Source organism: Syngnathus leptorhynchus, chromosome 5, assembly GCF_054491065.1.
Source record: "Syngnathus leptorhynchus isolate UIUO chromosome 5, UIUO_Slep, whole genome shotgun sequence".
NCBI lineage: Eukaryota > Metazoa > Chordata > Actinopteri > Syngnathiformes > Syngnathidae > Syngnathus > Syngnathus leptorhynchus.
In genome coordinates this window covers 4,072,501-4,094,601 of record NC_141199.1, presented here as the reverse complement: position 1 = coordinate 4,094,601, position 22,101 = coordinate 4,072,501, and the positions used below count along the sequence as shown (strand labels likewise).

General features: G+C 44.5%; 1 protein-coding gene across 4 annotated transcripts in view; it reads right to left on the bottom strand.

The window, feature by feature from the left end:
- Positions 1–5,042: 5,042 nt before the first annotated feature.
- topbp1 (DNA topoisomerase II binding protein 1) overlaps positions 5,043–22,101 on the bottom strand; it is a 38,677-nt gene continuing 21,618 nt past the window's right edge. Inside the window, exons 15-28 of one of the 4 annotated variants that reach the window (XM_085912116.1) lie at positions 20,216–20,392; positions 19,966–20,081; positions 19,773–19,896; positions 19,540–19,698; positions 19,342–19,429; positions 19,087–19,261; positions 18,758–18,978; positions 12,474–12,616; positions 12,315–12,402; positions 11,949–12,112; positions 8,152–8,280; positions 7,403–7,492; positions 7,167–7,328; positions 5,043–6,277 (exon numbers count right to left, since the gene is read on the bottom strand). In XM_085912116.1, the coding sequence (XP_085768242.1) occupies positions 6,149–6,277; positions 7,167–7,328; positions 7,403–7,492; positions 8,152–8,280; positions 11,949–12,112; positions 12,315–12,402; positions 12,474–12,616; positions 18,758–18,978; positions 19,087–19,261; positions 19,342–19,429; positions 19,540–19,698; positions 19,773–19,896; positions 19,966–20,081; positions 20,216–20,392 (1,965 nt within the window). In that variant the 3' untranslated portion in view covers positions 5,043–6,148. Of the gene's footprint in view, positions 6,278–7,166; positions 7,329–7,402; positions 7,493–8,151; positions 8,281–11,948; positions 12,113–12,314; positions 12,403–12,473; positions 12,617–18,757; positions 18,988–19,086; positions 19,262–19,341; positions 19,430–19,539; positions 19,699–19,772; positions 19,897–19,965; positions 20,082–20,215; positions 20,393–22,101 lie in introns of all 4 variants that reach the window. The other 3 variants (XM_085912114.1, XM_085912115.1, XM_085912117.1) reach the window with 3 other exon arrangements.

The following is a 22,101-nucleotide window of genomic DNA, read 5'->3' as shown; positions in this document are numbered from 1 at the left end:
TGGTCTCCACACGCTCTTTTTTCACTGCCTCTTTTGCCAGTTTGTCAGCCCTCTCATTCGCCAGGATACCCACGTGCTGGAACCCACATCAGTGCTACCTTAACCCTCCTCGCTGCGACATCCCTAACAGCCAAAAGAATTTCCTGAATAAGGTCCTGTCGCCTCAGAGAACTGCCCCTCCCAATACTTTCAACTGCAGACACAGAGTCACTACACACCAAGAAATTACAAAAGTTGCTCCGCCCATTGCACTGCCATCAGGATAGCAGCCAATTCCACAGTGAACACACTTAGATTGTCCGATGTTCTCTTACATGACTGTACATTTAATTTATTTATGTAAAAAGCTGCCCCTGTAGCCCCAGTTTCCTGGTCCTTTGAACCATCCGTAAAGGCTAGTATATGGTCAGTGTAGTTCTCCACCACCCGGCATTGAAACTCACGCACCAGATTTGCCTCTTTGTCCCTTAACTTGACTTCAAGCAGCTTTAGATCAACCTCTGGGGCCCTCAGCTGCCACAGAGGAGTCACTGGCCACAATACCACTGGGCAGAAATTCATGCCGTAAACAGCCACCTCTTGCGCCACTGTCTCCCCAGTCCACCCAAAGCTTTCCCCTCTCCCTGCCCCTCTCTCCCAGCTCGCCTGAAATGCCGACTTAACTGGATGGTCATCCCCTTGGCACCTCAGGCTAACCCAGTAATTAGCCTGGAGCTGCTTCCTTCTAAAACTGAGTGGCATTTCTCCTACCTCCACTTGCAATGAGCACACTGGAGAAGACCTCACAGCCCCTGTGCACACCCTCAATGCTGCCGCTTGAACTACATACAGCCTAGCTAACTGGGACTTTGACGCAGACCCATAAACCACACTCCCATACTCTATTCTGGATCTTATCAAGGATACATATATCTGCCTCAAAGATGACTTACTTGCTCCCCACTCTGTTCCAGCCAGACATCTCATTACATTTAAAACTTTCTTAGATTTATCAATCACGTATGTAATGTGGTCCCTCCACGTGATCCTTACATCAAAAAATACTCCCAGAAACTTAAAACACTTTACCTTCTCCAGGCTCTTTCCATACAGCTGCACCTGCATACTCTCCTCAACCTTCCGTCTAGTAAAAAACATACATTTAGTCTTATCTACAGAGAATCTAAAACCCCATTTCCTTCCCCAATTCTCTACCTGCGTTACAGCTTCCTGCACTTTCTTCACAATATGTTTCATATTTTTTCCCCTCTTCCACAAACCCACATCGTCTGCAAACAATGACTTGCCTACTCCTGGGTGCAGGTCTGTAAAAACATCATTAATCATTACATTGAACAATAATGGGCTTATCACACTTCCCTGCGGGATCCCATTTTTAACAAAGCACCTCCTGGAGATTTCTAGGCCTATCTTAACCTGAATACTTCTGTTACTTAAAAACTCTATTACCCAATTAAACATACTTCCACCCACCCCCAGTAAGTGCAACTTTATCAAAAGACCGTCCACCCACAGAATATCATACGCTTTCTCTACATCTAAAAACACTGCCGCAACCGTCTCTTTCTTTACCTGAGCTGTCCTGATTTCATGCTCCAAGCATACCAGTGAATCAGTAGTACTTCTCCCTTTTCTAAATCCACTCTGACAACTGGCCATCAGTCCTCTTTCCTCCATAAAATGCATCAGTCTCCCATTCACCAGTCTCTCCATTAATTTACCCATATGTGATGTTAAGGCTATAGGCCTATAATTTGCCGGATTGCTTGCATCTTTCCCTGGCTTTCTAATGGGTATAATAACCGCTTCTTTCCACCCTGATGGGATCTTCCCCTCCTCCCAGACTTTATTATACAAGTTCAACAACTTCCGCAATCCCACATCCCTCAAATGCCTTAACATGATATAACAAACACCATCTTTACCCGGAGCAGAGTTCTTACATTTAGCCAGTGCCCTCCTCAATTCCCCTACTGTGAATGGGACATTATACTTATCTTCCAATAAACCTTTCTTGTGAAAAGCCCCTGCATACACACCTTTAGTTTCCTCTCTGCCCCTACTCTCTTCCTCTGCCAGGTTATTGGGACTATGTACTTTGCTCAGAGTGTTCACCATCATTTCTGCCTTTTCCACATTTGTTATAACTATCTGGCCCCCATCCAAGAGGATTGGGTAACCCCACTCCCTCCTATTACCTCCCATTTTTCTAATCATCCCCCACACTTCACCTATTGTGGTTGTGCTCCCAATAGAACTACAGTACCCCCTCCAATACGCCCTTTTCGTTTCTCTGATAGTCCTCCTGACCACTGCCTGCATCCTCTTATACTCAATCAGATGTTGGCAATTATGAGTCCTCTTCAGTACTCTTAAAGATCTATTTCTGTTCTTAACTACCTCTCCACACTTATCATTCCACCATGGAACTGCTTTCCTCTTATTCCTGCCTGTACTTTTGGGTATTGTAGTCTCTGCCGCCAGAAGAATAAACTGCCGCACCTCTAATTCATATTCCTCCACATCACTAGTTTCTCGCCCTGCACTGAGAAATGCATCACTCACTACCCCAAAAGTTTCCCAGTCGGCCTTACTGAACACCCACCTTCCACTCCTATCCTCTACATTCAACGCCACACTAACGTCCATTTTACACAGAATTGGATAGTGATCACTCCCTATGGTCCCTCTTTCATATACCTCCCATTCACACCTCGGTGCCAGTCTACCAGACACTAAAGTAAGATCTAATACGGATTCCTTTCCAGTTCTTACATCTATCCTAGTCTTTCTACCATCGTTAACACACACTAAGTTTGTACCATTCAACATATCTTCGATTACCTGCCCATTATTATCTGTTTTTTCCCCTCCCCATAATGTATTATGAGCGTTAAAATCCCCGCACCATATAACACTATCACCATCCTGTCCCTCTACCTTCTCCAACTCATTCAACTTCAGCTGCTTACTTGGATTATAATAGTTTATTATCCCTACTTTCCTCCTGCCCGCCCAAACTTCCACCACCACATACTCCTGCTCTGTCCCTCGACCCACTACCCTGTACGGCACTCCCTTCCTTACAAATGTTGCACACCCCCCTCCATTACCGTGATCCCTATCCCTCCTGAAGACAACATAGTCACTCAAAACGAAATCCAGGTTAGGTCTTAACCATGTCTCCTGTACACATATAATATCTGGCTTCACACTCCTGCTGTCAATAAATTTCTTAAAATCTTGGCCATTTGCTACCAAACTCCTAGCATTCCATTGTAAGAGTAACATAATCAGTAGATTATCCTACACTACCTGCTTCCTGGTTTGGCTGTCCATTCAGCCCCTCCCTTATCTCCTCCCACTTTAATCCTACCAAGCCTAGATGTTGAAAAGCAGCCTTCGAGATGATTTGAATCCTCTCAGTCTTGGACTTAACCTCAGCTGTAGCATTAATTACCCCTGCAATGAATATAACCAGCTCCTTCTTCTCTCCCTGTGCCCTGGACTCATTTTCCTTGCTTGTTTCCTGCCTCTGGCTCCCAGCATTCCCTGAGCCGACCTCCACTCCGACCTTCCCTCCACCATTCCTCTCCGTTCCCCCCACCCGTCTGGCTGCCTCAGCATAGGATACTTTGTCCTTCACCTTTACATTCTGAATCTCCGCCTCCCTTCTCATCACTTCACATCCCCAGTACGCTGCGCTGTGCTTCCCACCACAATTGCAGCATTTTGGACTCACTCCCTCACCACACTCCCCATACTCATGGTCTCCCCCACACTTAGCACATCTATTCACCCCTCTACAGAACTTTGCCACATGTCCAAACTTCTGACACTTAAAACACCTCATTGGCTTCTGCACATACTCTCTCACTCTGTACCTCATGAATCCGAGATACACCTCCTCAGGTATCTCCTTCGAACTGAATAGCACTAGCACAGACTCAGTGACACTCTTCTCAACCCCCCTAGTCAACCGCTGCGCACCCTGCACCACATCACACTTCATCTTGAGGCTCCTCACAAGCTCCTTCACATCCATAGACACTGGAATCCCATATATCACACCTTTACTTCCTTCTCCTCCCACCCTCGCCACCTTTTTCACCACACTCTTCCCAACTACTTGCAGCCTTTGAGCTTTTGCAACCTGCTCCTCAGAGGTACACACAAGCAACAGATTGCCGTCATTCAACACTTTCGCAAACTCCACCTCTCCAACCTGTTTTCCAATTACTTTGGTCAATTTAACTGGATCCATACCCTTCACTCCACCCTCTCCTTCAAACCTCACTACAACCCTCCATGTCTCCTCTTTCCTCTGCCTTTCTGCAACTTCCCTGAGACGCTTCACTCCCCTACTCCCCACCATTTCCCAACTCCCACTCCCCTCCTCTTCCTTATCCCCCTCATTCATACCCCAACTACTATCTTCCTGTGACCCAGCCATGGCCAGAGAAGAGAATAATAGCAGGCGTAATGTGTTATGGCGCAATTTTTATTTATTTTTTTCCTCTCAGCCCAGCGCTGCCATAACTGGCTCGCTACCTTCAAAATATTTAAAGCCTAGGTTCTTTTTGAAGAATTTCCATACAAGTTTTGTGCAGTTCCAAGCAAACGCTCCTCGAATACGTGTCAGTGCGAGTGCTCTCAGCCATCAAAGACATGACACACATTATACAATTTATAGTCATTGAGGAGAGCAGGGGACGTATGAAATAGTTTGTTCCATCCATCCATTATCTGTACCGCTTGTCCCCACGGGGGTCGCCGGCATGCTGTAACCTGTCCCAGCAGTAATCGGGCAGTAGGCGTGGGACACCCTGAAGTAGTTGCCAGCCAATCGCGATATCTGTTTCATAGCAGAAAAAGCACTGCACTCGTTGAAAGTAAAATGGGCCTGTGCATTGAAGAGGGGGCAACAGCAATGTGTACATGTTCTATTAGGGGAAACAATCTCTGTACAATGTGATGCTCATATGTACAATTATTTTATTATTTTATGTACACGTATACAACACACACAACTGGATGAACACACACACAGGGGGGTGACGCCCCCACACTCAGGTACAAAATGGTCATGTGACAAGTTCCCGCCTCAGGTACGAAATGGTCATGTGACAAGTTCCCGCCTTTCCAGACAGTATAAAACAAGCTGACTTGGAGACAGAAGTTGTTGTTTCATCTGCTGCCGTGCCTTGTGTATTGACCGCCATTAAACAACCGAAGATCTTGCCGATAAAGAATCAACTCTAAACTGCACACCTTTGCTTTCCTGGCTCAACAACGGACATCCTGCACAACACGCAACAGCATGCAATTGTGACATTTTTGGTGTTGGCTCAAAGGTCGGTAAGGACTAGAAATTTTATGACCCCATCTCCTGGATTGTCAACACTGACGGTAGTAAAGTTAGTGACCCCAGCCTGTTATTAGCGGGGAAGATGCGGGAGGGTAGCCCACGATTAGTGAAACTTCAAGTAAATTTGACGCCATTTAAACGTAATGAAGGAGGGGGTGGAGGTGCTGTGTTTTTTGGGTGTCCTGGAATGCATTAAGTGATTTCAGTGGGATAAGATGATTTGTGATACAAGTGTAGGAAGTGCAAAAACAGAGAAATATATACTCAAGTGCTAAAACGTGAAAACAGATTTAAATACAGTAACATAGTATTAACTGTTTTTTTTTTTTACTTCCCACCATTAACATGTAAACAATCTAGTGATTACTGCACAGCATGAAAAAGCCAAAACTACAGTAGGTTAGAATGAACGCTGAAGACCAAAAAGATAATCAAACTGAGATAATGAGAAATGTCTCAACCAATGATAAATCTAATTAATCCACATGCCCAAGCAAATCTACCATTAACAGCTGAATGACATAGCGTCCTCTGTGGACCGGCCGCTGTTACTGCACCCGATAAAGCATTGGCCTTTAATGATTGGTTTGGACTTTCAGAATTGGATTTTCAGCAGGGCTCTCAGAGCCGCCAAATCACAACCCGCACCCACACTGCAGTCTCCTCAGCAAGACACGACAAACCGATGTCACATGCGCCACGCTTACTTTATTTTATAACACAAACCAATATTATTTACAATATTTTGTACACGTGAAGGATAAGAAAGTCGGGGTGTTTTTAGAGCAGACGAGACTTTTTGGGCCGGGAGGTGTGCTCTGCTGTTTTGCGTTTCAGTGACTGCGTGCCAGGTGCCTCTTCGGAGTGACTCTCAGTGAGGAGATAGAGCGCCATAGGAGGGATGGGATCCTGCAGGCAAAGAAAACCTGGTAAATCCCGAGAGAAAATGTCCACAAGACACTTCTTGCCTTCTTTATATCATTACAATCTGACTAATATCTATTTATTCATTCCATTTTTAATCAGTAATAGAAAAATAAACGAGACTGATTCAATTCAATTTCAATTTTAGGCATGGTTGAAAATATATAAAATGTCAAAACATGCCATAGGACAGAATTTGATTTGACCGTGAACCCCCATATATCACAGCTCGGAACATATTTCAGACTGCCCCCACAATAAATGAATATCTGTAATTCAGAGAGACATTTTCTTGTATTTCTTGTATTGTTTTACCACTCCACAATATTTTAAACACAAAACAAACAAAAAGACAGATTTGAACATACAAAACCTAACTTGCAGCTAGAAAATGAAAATATGTGAACATGCAAGAGGTGGGAGCCGAGTGTTATTGTGTGGCATTCACGTGTCTGTGAAGTTGACAGTAAATATTGAAAATCCATGAGTGATGTCCCCCACCAAACCATTTAGAATTCCCATTATCTTTTGCATGTTTTTTTTTTTTTTTTTTAATTTTCAGGAACCACGGCTGATGTTGAAACAATACAAGTTCTCCCATTGTTGGACTAATAAAGGTTAGTTTATCTTCCAGGTGACAGCAGCAAAGCACTAGTTTTCTGTTAGACAAGATTATGGCTTGATTAAATGAAGCCCCACCCCTTGCTTCAATAAAGTTCTTGGCCACTAGATGCCATAAAATGGCATCTAAACAATAGTTTTAAATCAGACAGAAGCACAAAACAGCAAATAGGTTTAAAAAATTAACAGTGGCGATATATGGGTTAGTTAAAACAATTTGCACGTAAAGAAAGACGGGAGTGCGTTAAGTGACCTGCATGAGGTAGTCGGCGATGTACTCAGGTTTTAGGCACATCACCCCCTGAGCGGAGGCATCTGACATGTCCACTCTGAAGTCTTCTGGCCGCAGGCGGCTGAAGTCGGCAAACAAGTGCGTCGCCTCTTTGTACATAGAAGGAGAGGCACTCAACATCACCTGGAGAAAATCAAAGTAAAATGTGATTTAGTCAAAATGTTTTGTCGTTTTGAAGACGATGGTGGCAGCCAAACCTTGGCCCCGCCTGACTGCAGCAAGCGCCTGAAGCCAGCTTCTCGGCCCTGGTCGATGTTCAGCATCACCGTCCAGCCACTGAAGGCTCCCTGGAAAAAGAAAACACAAGAGTGCTGCTTAAGACACCTGACTGTCCACCATCATGGCAATAAGGATTCTTTAAACTTGTGAGATGGGGTATTTTTTTGGTTTTGAATGCAGAAATGAATTTAAACAGGATGTATCTTTTTATACCAAAATATTTTATCAACTAACATTCAGCTTCCAAAACTATTTTTGTTTAAGAATGCAAGTAAATGACAAACAACGGTTATTTTTATACATAAAAACATTTTTTTTGCTATTATTGGAATACACCAGAAAGACATTTATCTAACATTTTAAAGTCCAAAACTTCAAGATTCAAGAATTTTTATTGGCCATGTTTGAGTATGCCAAACAATGAATTTGACTTCGGTACATCTCAGCCTCTGTTCAACATTTAGGTGACTAACAACACTCAGGACATGTGCGAAAATTGACAAATATTCTCAAACATCACCAGATCTTCTGATCCCCTTGTACTTGTACAATTTGAAACTAAGTTCTGTCCCTATCCGTATAGTGACAAAATTTTACTTGTTTTGTTTGAGTCAACATGCATTGACGTACGCATTTCTAGAAATGAGAGATTTCTGCCTCCCTTTAACATCAGCTACATTTGAAAATGAAATGTTTCTGACATGATTCAACTTGAGCTGCCACATACTCCCTGTTCCGAGGGTCCTCGCAGGACTTTCCTCCAGCGCATGGCAGCTAACGCTAAGCGTCTCTGCTGCGAGCTGATGGAAGGCAATGCATCCAGGATGGAACTGCTGCCCCATTCATAGTCCTCCTCCTGGAATGTGTGACAAAAAAAACATGATCAAGAGTAATCCCAATTATGGTGTCTTAATAAATGTTTATAGCTGCAGTATGTAGTATGACTCGTTAATAACGTGTAATACAATATTCAATATGTTGAAACACAATATGTATAATATCTTGCGCAATTCCTGATGCAAAGTCACTACCTGCCTGTTGCTGCTACTACTTGGAAAACACATGCAACCCTAGATGCAACGTCCAACAATTCCAATTCCTGCACCAGTGGACTAAGTTACATTCTATACTATCCTCCTTATATATGCAGATTTATTTATGTTGTCCCACCCTATGTTCCACACCCAATTTCCCCCTAAAACGCACCAACAGAGTGGCGCTCCCAATTACGTTGTATACCTGTTTTTTCAAAAAAATGTACTTGATCATTAACACATTACTTACTAGTACGGTTGATCACCTCACATATTATTTTTAATACACTGAAAAAACGAATAAAGCAATTCACACTTTAAAGCACAATATTCAAGTTCATGAAACAAATAAACAAAACAAAAACAAAAAAACAACTGAAAAAGAAATATAGTTATTTTCAAACTAAACTGAAAGAGGATGATTTAAATTTCACCATTGGCCGTGACGCAACAACTGGGAGGGGAAAGCGCTGTTTTTTTGAGTTTTTGAAAAGCACAGGTCTGGTGAAGAGAATTTAGTGTGGTGATGTAAAAAAAAAAAAAAAAACAATAGGGGCAGCCATGCAATTTAGGATGCAAGCTCTGCTTGTGATGGACAGCATGCGAGCACACATCACGCCAGACATGCAAATCACGAGTCCGACGGCGCGCGTACGCGGCATTGTTTACACGATCGATAATCTATGTATTTTATGATTTGGAGTGACAGATGGTTTGGTAATATTGTTGCTATATGATAGTTATTTGAAATATACTTTATATATCGTTATATGGGTCTGTGGAATAATTAGACATGCAAATCACAAGTCCGACGGTGCGCGTACGCGGCATTGTTTACATGATCAATGATCGATGGATTTTATTGATTTGGAGTGACAGATGGTTTGGTAATATTGTTGCTATATGATAGTTATTTGAAATATACTTTATATATCGTTATATGGGTCTGTGGAATAATTAGACATGCAAATCACGAGTCCTACGGCGCGCGTACGCGGCATTGTTTACACGATCAATGATCGATGGATTTTATGATTTGGAGTGACAGATGGTTTGGTAATATTGTTGCTATATGATAGTTATTTGAAATATACTTTGATGATCGATGTATTTTATGTTTTGGAGTGACAGAGATGGTTTGATAAACGTGTTATTTATGTAATAATCATTTGAATAACTCTGAATGTTACGTTAGGCCCGTTCTCAGCCTCTCGTTTGTGTATGTCACGTTAGCATACCGTATCGTTTAGCCTGTTGTTGCTGGTTCGTGTCTGTTTTTGGTGTTGGATTTTGACAAATACATTTGCCCCAAAAGTGCGACTTATACTCCGGAGCGACTTATATATGTTTTTTTTCCACGTTATTGTGCATTTTATGGGTGGTGCGACTTATACTCTGGAGCGACTAATAGTCCGAAAATTACGGTATACACTGCTCAAAAAAATTAAAGGAACACTGAAAACACATCCGATTTTAATGGTGAAAAAAAAATAAGTTGGATATCTATACTGATATGGAAAGTTTAATGTCTCAGGAACAAAAGGATGCCACATCTTTTCATGGAAATAAAAGTTTTCAGCCTACAGAGGGCTCAGTATATAGACACCCCAAAAATCTAAGTGAAAAAATGATGTGGCAGGCTCGTCCATTTTGCCTAAATTCAATTTCTGCTATTCAAAACTCTTTTCAATATCTTGTGTAGCCCCCACATGCTTGTATGCATGCTTGACAACGTCGCGGCATGCTCCTAATGAGACGACGGATGGTGTCTTGTGGGATGTCCTCCCAGATCTGCCTAAGGGCATCAGTGAGCTCCTGCAAAGTCTAACGAGCAACCTGACAGCGTCTGATGGACCAAAACATTATGTCCCAAAGGTGTTCTATCGGGTTTAGATCAGGTGATCGTGAGGGCCATTCAATTGTGTCAATTCCTTCATCCTGCAGATACTGTCTGCATTCTCTTGCCACATGAGGCCGGGAATTTCGTGGATCAGGAGGAACCCAAGACCTACTGCCCCAGCGTAGGGTCTGACCATGGGTGCAAGGATTTCATCCCGATACCTAATGGCAGTCAGACTGCCGTTCTCTAGCCCGTAGAGGTCTATTCGTCCCTCCATGGAAATGCCTCCCCAGACCAACACTGACCCACCACCGAACCGGTCATGCTGAATGATGTTACAGGCAGCATAGCGCTCTCCTTGGCTTCTCCAGACCCTTTCACGTCTATCACAGGTGCTCAGGGTAAACCTGCTCTCATCTGTGAAAAGCACAGGGCGCCAGTGGCGGACTTGCCAATTCTGGTGTTCTATGGCAAATGCCAATCGAGCTCCACGGTGCTGAGTAGTGAGCATAGGGCACACTACAGGACGTCGTGCCCTGAGGCTACCCTCGTGAAGTCTGTTTCTGACTGTTTGGTCAAAAACATTCACACCAGTAGCCTGCTGAAGGGCATTCTTTAGGGCTCGGGCAGTGCTCAACCTGTTCCTCCTTGCACAAAGCAGCGGATATCGGTCCCGCTGATGAGATGAGGACCGTCTACGGCCCTGTGCAGCTCTCCTAGAGTAACTGACTGTCTCCTGGACTCTCCTCCATGCTCTGGAGATTGTACTGGGAGACACATCAAATCTTCTTGCAACAGCACGCATGGATGTGTCATCCTGGAGGAGTTGGACAATTTGCGCAACTTCAGAAGGGTTAAGAAATTGCCTCATGCTTCCAGTCGTGATAATGACTTTTGCTAAAGCCAACACTTGTGGAAAAACAGTTAAAAAAGATCAAGAGGGAGGAGCTTGAAATGGCCTCCACCTGCAAAACCAGTCCTGTTTTGGGGACCATCTCGCTGTTGCTTCTCTAGTGTACCTGTTGTTAATTCCATCAACACCAATGCAGCTGAAAGTGATTAACAACCCCCTCTGCCATGTGCCTGACCAAAACCTTATCAGAAAAGTGTCATTGAATTAATGCCATACCCTGCCATAATTTTAATTTTTTTGAGCAGTGTGTGTGTGTGTGTGTGTATATATATATATATATATATATATATATATATATATATATATATATATATATATATATATATATATATATATATATATCCCTAGATCTAACTAAATAACTCTTCTACAAATGATGACAACCCAATCGCATATTCACATTGTGGCGGTGTAAAAACATTTAGTTCTCCGCGTAAGTTAAGTTAACAAATGGAAATTATGTGACGTAAGTAGCGCCAAAATGCTGCGGAAAATAAGGCAGATGTTGTAGCATCATTGCTGCCAGTTAGTTAGGTTTACAGAGACAAGCCGATTTCCGTAAGATGCCGTCGTGGCATATATATAAATAACATTTTCTCAACGGATTTACACGATTCACGACAATGATACTTTTGATGAAAAAAAAGCACAGAAATCCGGGGATGCGCGGAGAATTCTCATCCCTGAGTCTCGTCTGGTTTAGTCTAGTCTAAATGTGGAGGTGTCGCCGAGCCCACCGGAATGAAACGGCCCACCGATCGACAGGCCTCCAAGTAAGATCGATGTAGGATCCATTTGCCAGCTGCCATGGCCGCCAGGTACTTTTCGTTGCGCAGTGGTGTGCCTACGATGATATGGGAGCAGTTGGGGTCAAAGGACTGCTTGTCCAGGATGATGCCACCTACGGGCGAAGCAGAACACAGCAATAAAAGCAAATGAAGCCTTCTGCTACTATTGGTTCTCAAGAAAAATAAAATTCAGCTCTATCTGACCCATAACCCAAAATTGTCTGACAGATTAAGAAGAAAGAAATACACTCCTGAACTTCTTAAACTCTCAAGGACTCAATTCAGAAGGGGTCATTTACAGGAAGCTACACTCACCAAGCTCTTCAATGAGGTGACTGTAATCAATGCGTTCTTGAGGAGCAAGTGAAGACATCTGGAATCTGGGTGGTGTCCTGGTCTCCTTCTTAAAGCAGAAAAACAAGGTTTTTGATCTGCCAAACGCCGCCGCTCATCATGATATATGTGAACTCTTACCTTTGTCTCAGGCGCTATTACAGGCTTGGTGAGTGGGAAAGCGATGCTGTGGGCGTCAGGAGTCATGATGTTATTCTGCGGCTCCTCTGTTGGGAGCTCTGTGGCTTTCTTGCTCATTTGCTGGTCGATGACGTCACAAGCCGCTGATGGGAGGAAGAAGGGTGACTAAGATGATCTTTTTGAGGGTGGGTGTCATGCACAACACAGGGATGAGGATAGTAGTAGAAAAGTAGCGGGGGGGTTTATATACCGTATTTTTCGGAGTATAAGTCACGTTTTTTTTTTCATAGTTTGAGTGGGGGAGGGGGGGCCACTTACACTCAGGAGCGACTTGTATGTGAATTTATTCACAAATTTTTACTTGATCATTAACACATTACTTACTTATTAGTATAGTTCAGGGGTCGGCAACCCGCGGCTCCGGAGCCGCATGCAGCTCTTTAGCATGCCCGTAGCGGCTCCCTGGAGTTTTTGCAAAAATGCGTGAAAACGGAAAAATACGTTTTTCTTTTTGTTGTTGTTGTTTTTTTAAATATGGTTTTTAGATGGTTATCATGACACAAGAATTCTCATGCTTTAAAAATGTATGAAGTTGTAAATATATTAAAAATACCGAATTTAAGAATAACCCCAAATAGCAAAATTGCGTCATAGCCTGCGACACAGCACAGATGAGTTGTAAACAAACAGGTGTCTGAGTGATGGGCCATGGATTCAAAAGGCAAAAAGAGAAAGATTGCTGATGAGAACAGAGGCTTTAAGAAAGAATGGACTGAACTTTTTGCTTTCATTGCCAATGCTGAAGCATTGCCTGCATGTTTGATTTGCAATGAGAAGTTGTCAAATAACAAGAAGAGGAATTTAGAGCGACATTTTCAGCTAAAGCATGTTAAATTTTCTGTCGATCACCCTGTTGGAACTGAGAGGAAAGGTGTAATTTGAGGAACGAAAAAACATTTACAATAAGTGGATTGCATCTCCAAACTCTACTACTGCTGCAGGTTTTGTTGCAGCCCGGGAGATCATAAAGCGCGGAAAAGCATTCACCGATGGCGAGTTCATGACGGATTAATTCATTAAAATATTAGAGTGCCTATTTTCAGACTTAAAAAACAAAACCGAGATCATTCAGAAAATTAAAGACATGCCTCTCCGCACAAACAATATAACCGATCAGCAGATCAAGGACATCAAATCAGCTCCAGCTTTCTCAATTGCCTGTGATGGACCGATATTGAACGGACAGCTCTGCTATGCAGGTACGTGAACTCTAATGGGCCGCAAGAAGAAATGATCAAATTGATACCACTATTTTTCTTTACATTAATTTAAAGGTAGGCATACAACTTATGTATTGACAGTCTATGTTGCATTATAAAAGGTTTTTAGATTTTTGCGGCTCCAGACAGGTGTTTTTTTTTTTTTTTGGGCCAATATGGCTCTTTGAACATTTTGGGTTGCCGAACCCTGGTATAGTTGATCACTTCACGTTATTTTCACTTTAAAACGCATGAGGGCGCACTATGGCTATGGAACAATTGGAGCCTCACTGACTATGAGTTCCATTCATTCATTTCCGGAGTAAGGAGATTTAATGATTTGAAATGGCATCGGCTGAAAACGGCCTTAAAAATAAAGCACCCTATCTCAAATCAAAGCACGGCTGAATAACATAAATAACATGGAGAATTCTTAACACATACTGTAAATATGTTTTAAGAACAGCTTTTATTATTATAACAATTTTAATAAGGTACAAGTGTACATATATTTTTAAAACTTTTTTCTTTCACAAAACACTCAAATGTGTTTTTAGAACTCTTATTATTGTAGAATTTTTTTTTATGAAAAGGTACAGTGTACGCACTGCAATTGTGTGGGGACTCCCTGCCTTCTGTTGACGTGTGGCCAACATTCATGGCATAAATCCTCAATTTAAAAGTTTTATTTGGAATTGTATTTTTTTTAAATGTGTGGGAAAAAAATTCACGATGTAGTGAAACCGCGATAAACGAACCGCAATGTAGCGAGGGATTACTGTAATTTGAACTGCAACTGACGACGTCAGTGGCGCACATGCGGCGTTGTTTACATAAAGGACGAAGAATTCGATCAATGGATTTAATGATTTGGAGTGACACAGATGGTTTGATAAAATTGTTGATTATATTACAGCCATTTGATATACCGTAATTTTCGGACTATAAATCGCGTTTTTTTTCTTAGTTTGGGTGGGGGGGCGACTTGTACTGAAGAGCGAATTAACGAACCGCGATGTAGCAAGGGATTGCTGTCTTATTGTGGTGGAGGAGTTTGCGTGCCCCTATAATCCTAGGAGCCATGTAGTCTGGGGCTTCATACTCCTGGTAGGGCCACCCATGGCAAAAGGGTCCTAGGTGAGGCGCCAGACAAAGCACGGCTCAGAAACTCACTCATGATGAAAAAGACAAAAGGACATAGTTTTCCCTCGCCCAGACGCGAGTCACCGGGGCCCCCCTCTGGAGCCAGGCCTGGAGGTGGGGCTCGAAGGCGAGCGCCTGGTGGCCGACCTTCGCCCATGGGGCCTGGCCGGACATAGTCCGAATAGAAAACGTGGATCCCCCTTCTCATGGGCTTACCACCTGTAGCAGGGGCCAAAGGGGTCGGGTGCAAAGTGAGCTGGGCGGCGGCCAAAGGTGGGGAGAATCTTGGCGGTCCCATCCCATGCTGCAGAGGCTGGCTCTAGAGACATGGAATGTCACCTCTCTGGCTGGAAAGGAGCCCGAGCTGGTGTGGGAGGCAGAAAAGTTCCAACTAGACATAGTCACACTTGCCTCCCCACATAGTTTGGGCTCTGGTACAAGCGCTCTCGAGAGGGGCTGGACTCTCTTCCAATCTGGAGTTGCCCACTGTGAGAAGCGTCGAGGAGGTGTGGGCATACTTATTGCCCCCCGGCTGGGCGCCTGTACATTGGGGTTCACCCCGGTGAACAAAGGGTAGCCGCCCTCCACCTTCGGGTGGGGGGACGGATCCTGACTGTTTTTTGTGTCTATGCACCAAAGGTACTGGAGAGCGCTCCTTCTGGGGACTCTATCAGTCTACTGGATGACTTCAATGCTCACATGGGCAATGACAGTGAGACCTGGAAGGGCGTGATTGGGAGGAACAGCCCCCCGGATCTAAACCTGAGCGGTGTTCTATTGTTGAACTTCTGTGCTCGATACGGATTTTCAATAATGAACACCATGTTCAAGCATAAGGGTGCCCATGTGTGCACTTGGCACCAGGACACCCTAGGCCGCGGTTCGATGATCAACTTTGTAGTTGTGTCATCGAATTTGCGGCCGCATGTTTTGGACACTCGGGTGAAGAGAGGGGCGAAGCTGTTGTGGTCGTGGGTTGACTCCGATGGTGGGGAAGATGCCGGTCCGACCTGGCAGACCCAAACGCTCTGTGAGGGTCTGCTGGGAACGTCTGACAGAATCCCCTGTCAGGAAGAGCTTCAACTCACACCTCCGGCAGAGGTTTTCCCACGTCCCGGGGGAAGCGGGGGACATTGAGTCCGAGTGGACCTTGTTCCGCACCTCCATTGCTGAGGCAGCCGACCGGAGCTGTGGCCGTGAAGTCGTTGGGGCCTGTTGTGGCGGCAATCCCCGAACCCGTTGGTGGATACCGGCGGTAAGGGATACCGTCAAGCTGAAGAAGAAGTCCTATCGGGCCGTTTTGGCCTGCGGGACTCCAGAGGCAGCTGACAAGTACCGGATGGCCAAGCGTAACGCGGCTTCGGCGGTTGGTGAGGCAAAAACCCAGGTGTGAGAGGAGTTTGCTGAGGCCATGGAGAATGACTTCCGGACGGTTTGGAGGAGATTCTGGTCCACCATCCGGCGTTTCAGGAGGGGGAAGCGGTGCACGGTCAACACTGTTTACAGTGGAGATGGTGGGCTGCTGACCTCGACTCGGGAGTCTGGATTGGAAGACTGGGGTGGTGGTTCCCCTCTTTAAGAAGGGGGACCGGAGGGTGTGTTCCAATTACAGGGGAATCACACTCCTCTGGTAAGGTCTATTCAAGGATGCTGAAGAGGAGGGTCCGTCGGGAGGTCAAACCTTGGATTCAGGAAGAGCAGTGTGGCTTTCGTCCTGGCCGTGGAACAGTGGACCAGCTCTACACCCTCGGCAGGATCCTCGAGGGTGCATGGAAATCGCCCAACCAGTCCACATGTGTTTTGTGAACTTGGAGAAGGTGTTCGACTGTGTCACTCAGGAGATTCTGTGGAGGGTGCTTCGGGAGTACTGGATGCCGAGCCAACTTATAAGGGCGGTTCGGTCCCTGTATCACCGATGCCAGTTTGGTCCGCATTTCTGGCAGTAAGTCAGATTCGTTCCCGGTTAGGGTTGGACTCCGCCAAGGCTGCCCTTTGTCATCGATTCTGTTCATAATTCTTATGGACAGAATTTTTAAATGCAGCCGAGGCGTTGAGGGGGTCCGGTTTGGGGACCTCAGTATTGCGTCTCTGCTTTTTGCAGATGACGTGGTGCTGTTGGCTTCTTAAGGCCGTGATCTCCAGCTCTCACTGGAGCGGATCGCAGCAGAGTGTGAAGCGGTCGGGATGAGGGTCAGCACCTCCAAATTCCAAAGTCCATGGTCGGAAAAGGGTGGAATACCCTCTCCGGATCGGGGATGAGATCCTGCCCTAAGTGGAGGAGTTCAAGTATCTTAGGGTCTTGTTCACGAGTGATGGAGTGGTGTGGCTCGGGAGAGGGAAGTCTGGGAGTCCCTCCTAAAGCTGCTGCCCCCGCGACCCAAACCCGGATAAGCGGAAGAAGATGGATGGATGGATGAATTTCAAGTGACGTCAGCGGCGCGGCGGTTGTTTACATAAAGGACAAAGATTCGATCACGGGATGACGAAGATGAGGAAGGGGCCCACGTACTACCGGCATCATTAGCGGCTTTGTTTGTAAGTGACACGGAGGACGAAGAGTTTGAAGGATTTAATGATTTGGAGTGACACAGAAGGTTTGAAAAACTATTATGGCTTTTACGCACGCCCAGTCCTACTCGACGGAGCTCTCTTTCACCTTCGTGGATGGAAGTCGGGGGCCGGTGCTCGGCCAGGTGGCTGTCCAGGGACGGTGGATGGGGCTCGGACATGGCTATTACGCATGCCCGGTCCTACTCTACGGAGTTCTCTTTCACCTCCGTGGATGGAAGTCGGGGGCCGGCGCTCGGCCGGGTGGCTGTTCGGGGACGGTGGATGGGGCTCGGACATGGGTTTTACGTACACCAGGTCCTATTCTATGGAGCTCTCTTCCACCTCTGTGGCTCGAAATGCCACCTCCGGGGATGGAAGTCCACGCTGCCGCAGGCCTGGAAGTCGACTTTGTTAATGCCACAATTAAGTTATATACTAAATCTGTGGAATAACGACGAGGCTGACGTTAGGGCGCACACGGGGCGTTGTTGACAAAGGACGAGGAATTTGATCGATTGATTTAATGATTTGGAGTGACACAGATGGTTTGATACTATTGTTGTAATATGATAGTTATTTGATATATACTTTATATATCGTTATATGGGTCTGTGGAATAATTAGAAATGCAACTCACGACGATGGGGACTTGGGAATCAAATTTTATATATATATATATATATATATATATATATATATATATATATATATATATATATAAGATTTATTCTTTAACAATATCATGACAATAGCCTAACATTAGCTTACATGTAAGTAACATGTTAATTTCTAAACCCACATGCTTGTAAAACTAAAAATGTGCCTTTGTGTTTTATTGTTTCGATGTGCTCCTTAATGTTCCTAGCGCCGCGACCTGCATAGCTTATCAATTCTTGACAAAGAATGCACAAAAGCTTCCCCGGGACATCTTATTTACGGATATGTTCTGTCAGGCAGGTGCTTACGGACTGTGTTCCGAGTTGTAAGATGACGCTGCTCTCGAGCCATGCCCACCTGAAGCAGTTCTTGATCCCATTCGACTTATATATTTCCCTGGCACGATCCTCGTCTTTTTTCTCTAAAACTTTCGCCAAGCTGACGAAAACCTTTGCTGATTAGGCAAATGAGTAGGCAAATTATGTGACGAAAGTAGCACCAAAATGCTGCCGAAAACAAGGCGTTTTTTTATTGTTGTCGCAATACTGCCAGCCGCTCCCCTCATATATGAAACAATTTTCTCAACGAATCAACACGATTCACGAAAATGATACTTCTGACGGAAATAAACACATAAATCCGCGGATAATTCTCATCCCTGACAACACTGCGTACCCATCTGCACCAGCTCCGAGTCGGTCATGGAGTCGCAAGGCTGTCTGTCGTACTGCGGCAGGGCCCGCTGAGGAGGCGCTAGAGGCCCAGAGTGCTGTGAGGGACTACCGGGCCACTGCAGGTTGTCGGCCAGCTTGGCCCTTTCTTCCCTGGCCGTGGGATCGTCCCAAACAATCTGCTCGCTCTGGGAAGGCTCCGGATTGACATCCAGAGCGGCTGCCCTAGAGACCCTTTCATGAGGTTGTCAGGTTAGAAGGAACATCGCCTTTTATTCAGTCATCAAGCGCTCCTTGAAGTACTTTTTTTTATCTGAAGCCTCCTCTCCTCACCTTAATGCTTCCAGAGTGCGTCTGCTGCTGGCAGAAGTGTTAGGGGTGGAGTCTGTTGACCCTGTCCGACAGAGACGTAGCGACGCCCGCCTGCCAGTTGTCATCTTGGTGGCCGACATGATTTCTTGGAGTGCTTTTTGCAGGTTCTCTCTCATCTGCAGCGTTTCTGTGACCTCTGGTAGAAGACATTGAAACAAATGACTTTTTTGCGTGGCTTTTTTTTAAGTTGAGGGAGAGAACTGGAGTAACATCCACCATTCTTGTCTGTTAGGTGATCTTGCTCTCTGCTCCCATCACTTGCACGGCGAGAGGTGGAAGCATCCTCTGTGACCTTGTGCTCAGGCTGGAGGATGGATGCGTAAACATTTGTTGCTGTGAATGTCCAACACTTGTATTGGGGTGCACCTATGAATCTACTCGAGTAAATTTCAGCATGACAACATTTGTTCCTACTTTGGTATCCTGGGCTTCGGTGTTTTCTTGCAGTTGCGTTCGTGTGCAAGGCGGAGACCTCCGCGAGCTGCTGGGAACTTGACTGAGGTTCAGGCTCATCTTGGGGTTGTAGGTGAAAGGATACAGAGACTCCGGGACGTGCCTCTGCTCCTCGGCACACTAAAAGACAGCAACAGACCAATGTTGGGACGGAAGTCTTTCAGGGAACGCAGACAACAGAGCAGGAGACTCACGGCTTGGAGCCAGTGTCTTGAGACCACATGCAGCCCCCTCTCTTTCACGCCTCGGTATTCCCGACTGTTGTCGCTTGCTCGGCCCTGGTAGATGAAGTGGGTGACGCTTTCGTCACAGGCCCATCTTAACGCACAAAAACATTTTTGTCATCATGCCTCTGCTTGCAAAGACATAAAAGTCAGTTGTGGCTACCTGTATTCGGCTCCGAGTGAGGCAGCCACAGCGTTCAGTTCGCTCTGCATCTTGCTCAGCTTCTTCCCCACGCAGATCACAACACCCGTGAGCGGGCCGACCACCTCTTTTACCACCTTGAGATGACAAAATGTCATAAGTTGGCCAAGTTAGATCCATAGCATATACAGAAGTTGAAAATATCAACAAGTGAGAGGGGTAGAGCAAAAACAGGGGAAAGAAAATCCAGAAATGTAGTGCAGTCAACAACCTCCTTCTTGGCGGTGCTGAGCTGCGGGCTGGAAGTGACAGCTTGCATGTCAGCAAGGTGGCTGCCACGGGCGCTGTTAGCCAGCGCCACCTTCAGGTTTCGGTTGATGGCGTCAGTCAGTGGTGTCTCTGTCTTTTTGCTGGTCCCGCCTGGCGTGTCCAATGCCGCCAAGGCGTCCTGGAGCCAATATACAGAACGCTTAGTTAAATAAGAAACTTTCATTTCTTTATTTATTTTTTTTAAATTTGAAAACGATGGTTTCAACTCTGGGGAATTAAGTTGTAAATGATGAGTATTTCTTTAAATAAAGAATTTTACCAATATATTGTTTTTCAAAACTCATTCCACTATATCTTTTGTAAACTGATTATCATTACATAACTTATAGATAAATCTCTGAACTAGAATTGAAATGTTTTCTGTTAAATTGCATTTATCCATTTTTTTCAGCAATATCATGAAATAATTGACCGTATTTCCCTCACTATAGGGCGCACTTAAGAGCTTATAATTTACTCAAAAAAAAACAAAAAACCACAATGCGCCTTATAATGCAGAGCGCCTTATCTATGGATCAATTGATGAATTGGTTGATCCATACTGGTTGTACACAGCGTTCTGCCAAAATGTTTCAGTACGTTTCAGTACGACTAGTAAATTACAAGGTCACATCGCTATCGGCATCACGGCAATCGTGGTCAGGGGCATCACCGAAGTAAGCGACTACTGGTCGATCTCATGACATTTAGAAAAAAAATTGTTTTCTTTAGGCTAGAATCCATCCCATCGCTTGATTGACATACTGGTAAGCCTGCCGGGAGGTAATCGCAGTGAACTGAACATGCACAACTAACAGTGACCACACCCCCTCACTGCAGCAAGTTTGGCTGCGACTACACAAACCCGGCGCCAAAGCTAACAAGCTAATCAACGCATTATGCATCAACGCATGCACTCGCTTTTTTCTTTTAAACTGAAGAAAGTTTAAGACCATAAAAAATGAGTGGGGTTGCTGGACCAAGTAATAAGCCAAACCTGTCACTTTCATACAGAATGGGAGTTGGACTTTTTTTTTTTTACCTCATTCACTGGGTTGACATTCCCTTTAGCACAGCTCTATCTAGTGGATGCATAACGTAACCCTTGTCAACCTCAGTTTAATGCAGTAGCTTCTATTCTATGTGCCTTTTAATCCGGTGCGCCCTATATATGAAAACATTTCTAAAGTAAAAAATTCAATGATGGTGCGCCTTATAATCCAGTGAGCCGTATGATGCAGAAAATACTGTAATTGCTTTATTGACTACTACAATAAATATAGCTCAACAAACCCATTTCAAATGTGTTTTATTATATTTTGCGACAATTTTTTTTTAAATATAATAAAATGTTGACATAAATGTATTTTTGTTTCATTTAATAACGGCTGAGGATTGCGTAATCCCACGGATGCCTATGTTGACAGGCTATGCAGTTAAGACTGAACTGCTGTCTGTCTATAAGTCACTGTTTAAGTGTTCAAACACTGTGGCTATATAAACTTATTTCCGTAGTTAAACTGATGTACCATATTTTTCGCACCAAAAGGCGCACTGGATTATAAGGCTGTGAATTTTTTATTTTAGAAATTATTTCATATATAGGGTGCACCGGAGTAAAAGGCGCATAAAATAGAAGCTATACTGTAACAAACTGAGGTTGACTAGGGTTACGGTACCCACAAGCAGATAACCAATGAGCCCTCTGTAAACAATGGCGTTTCTCAAACGTTCTCCTATAAAATGATCACAACTGAACATAAAAGTTCGATCTAACGCATTGGTACTGCTTACTTATGTTTCCCTTCAATATTGATCCAAAAATTTATTTGAAACATTAACAGAACA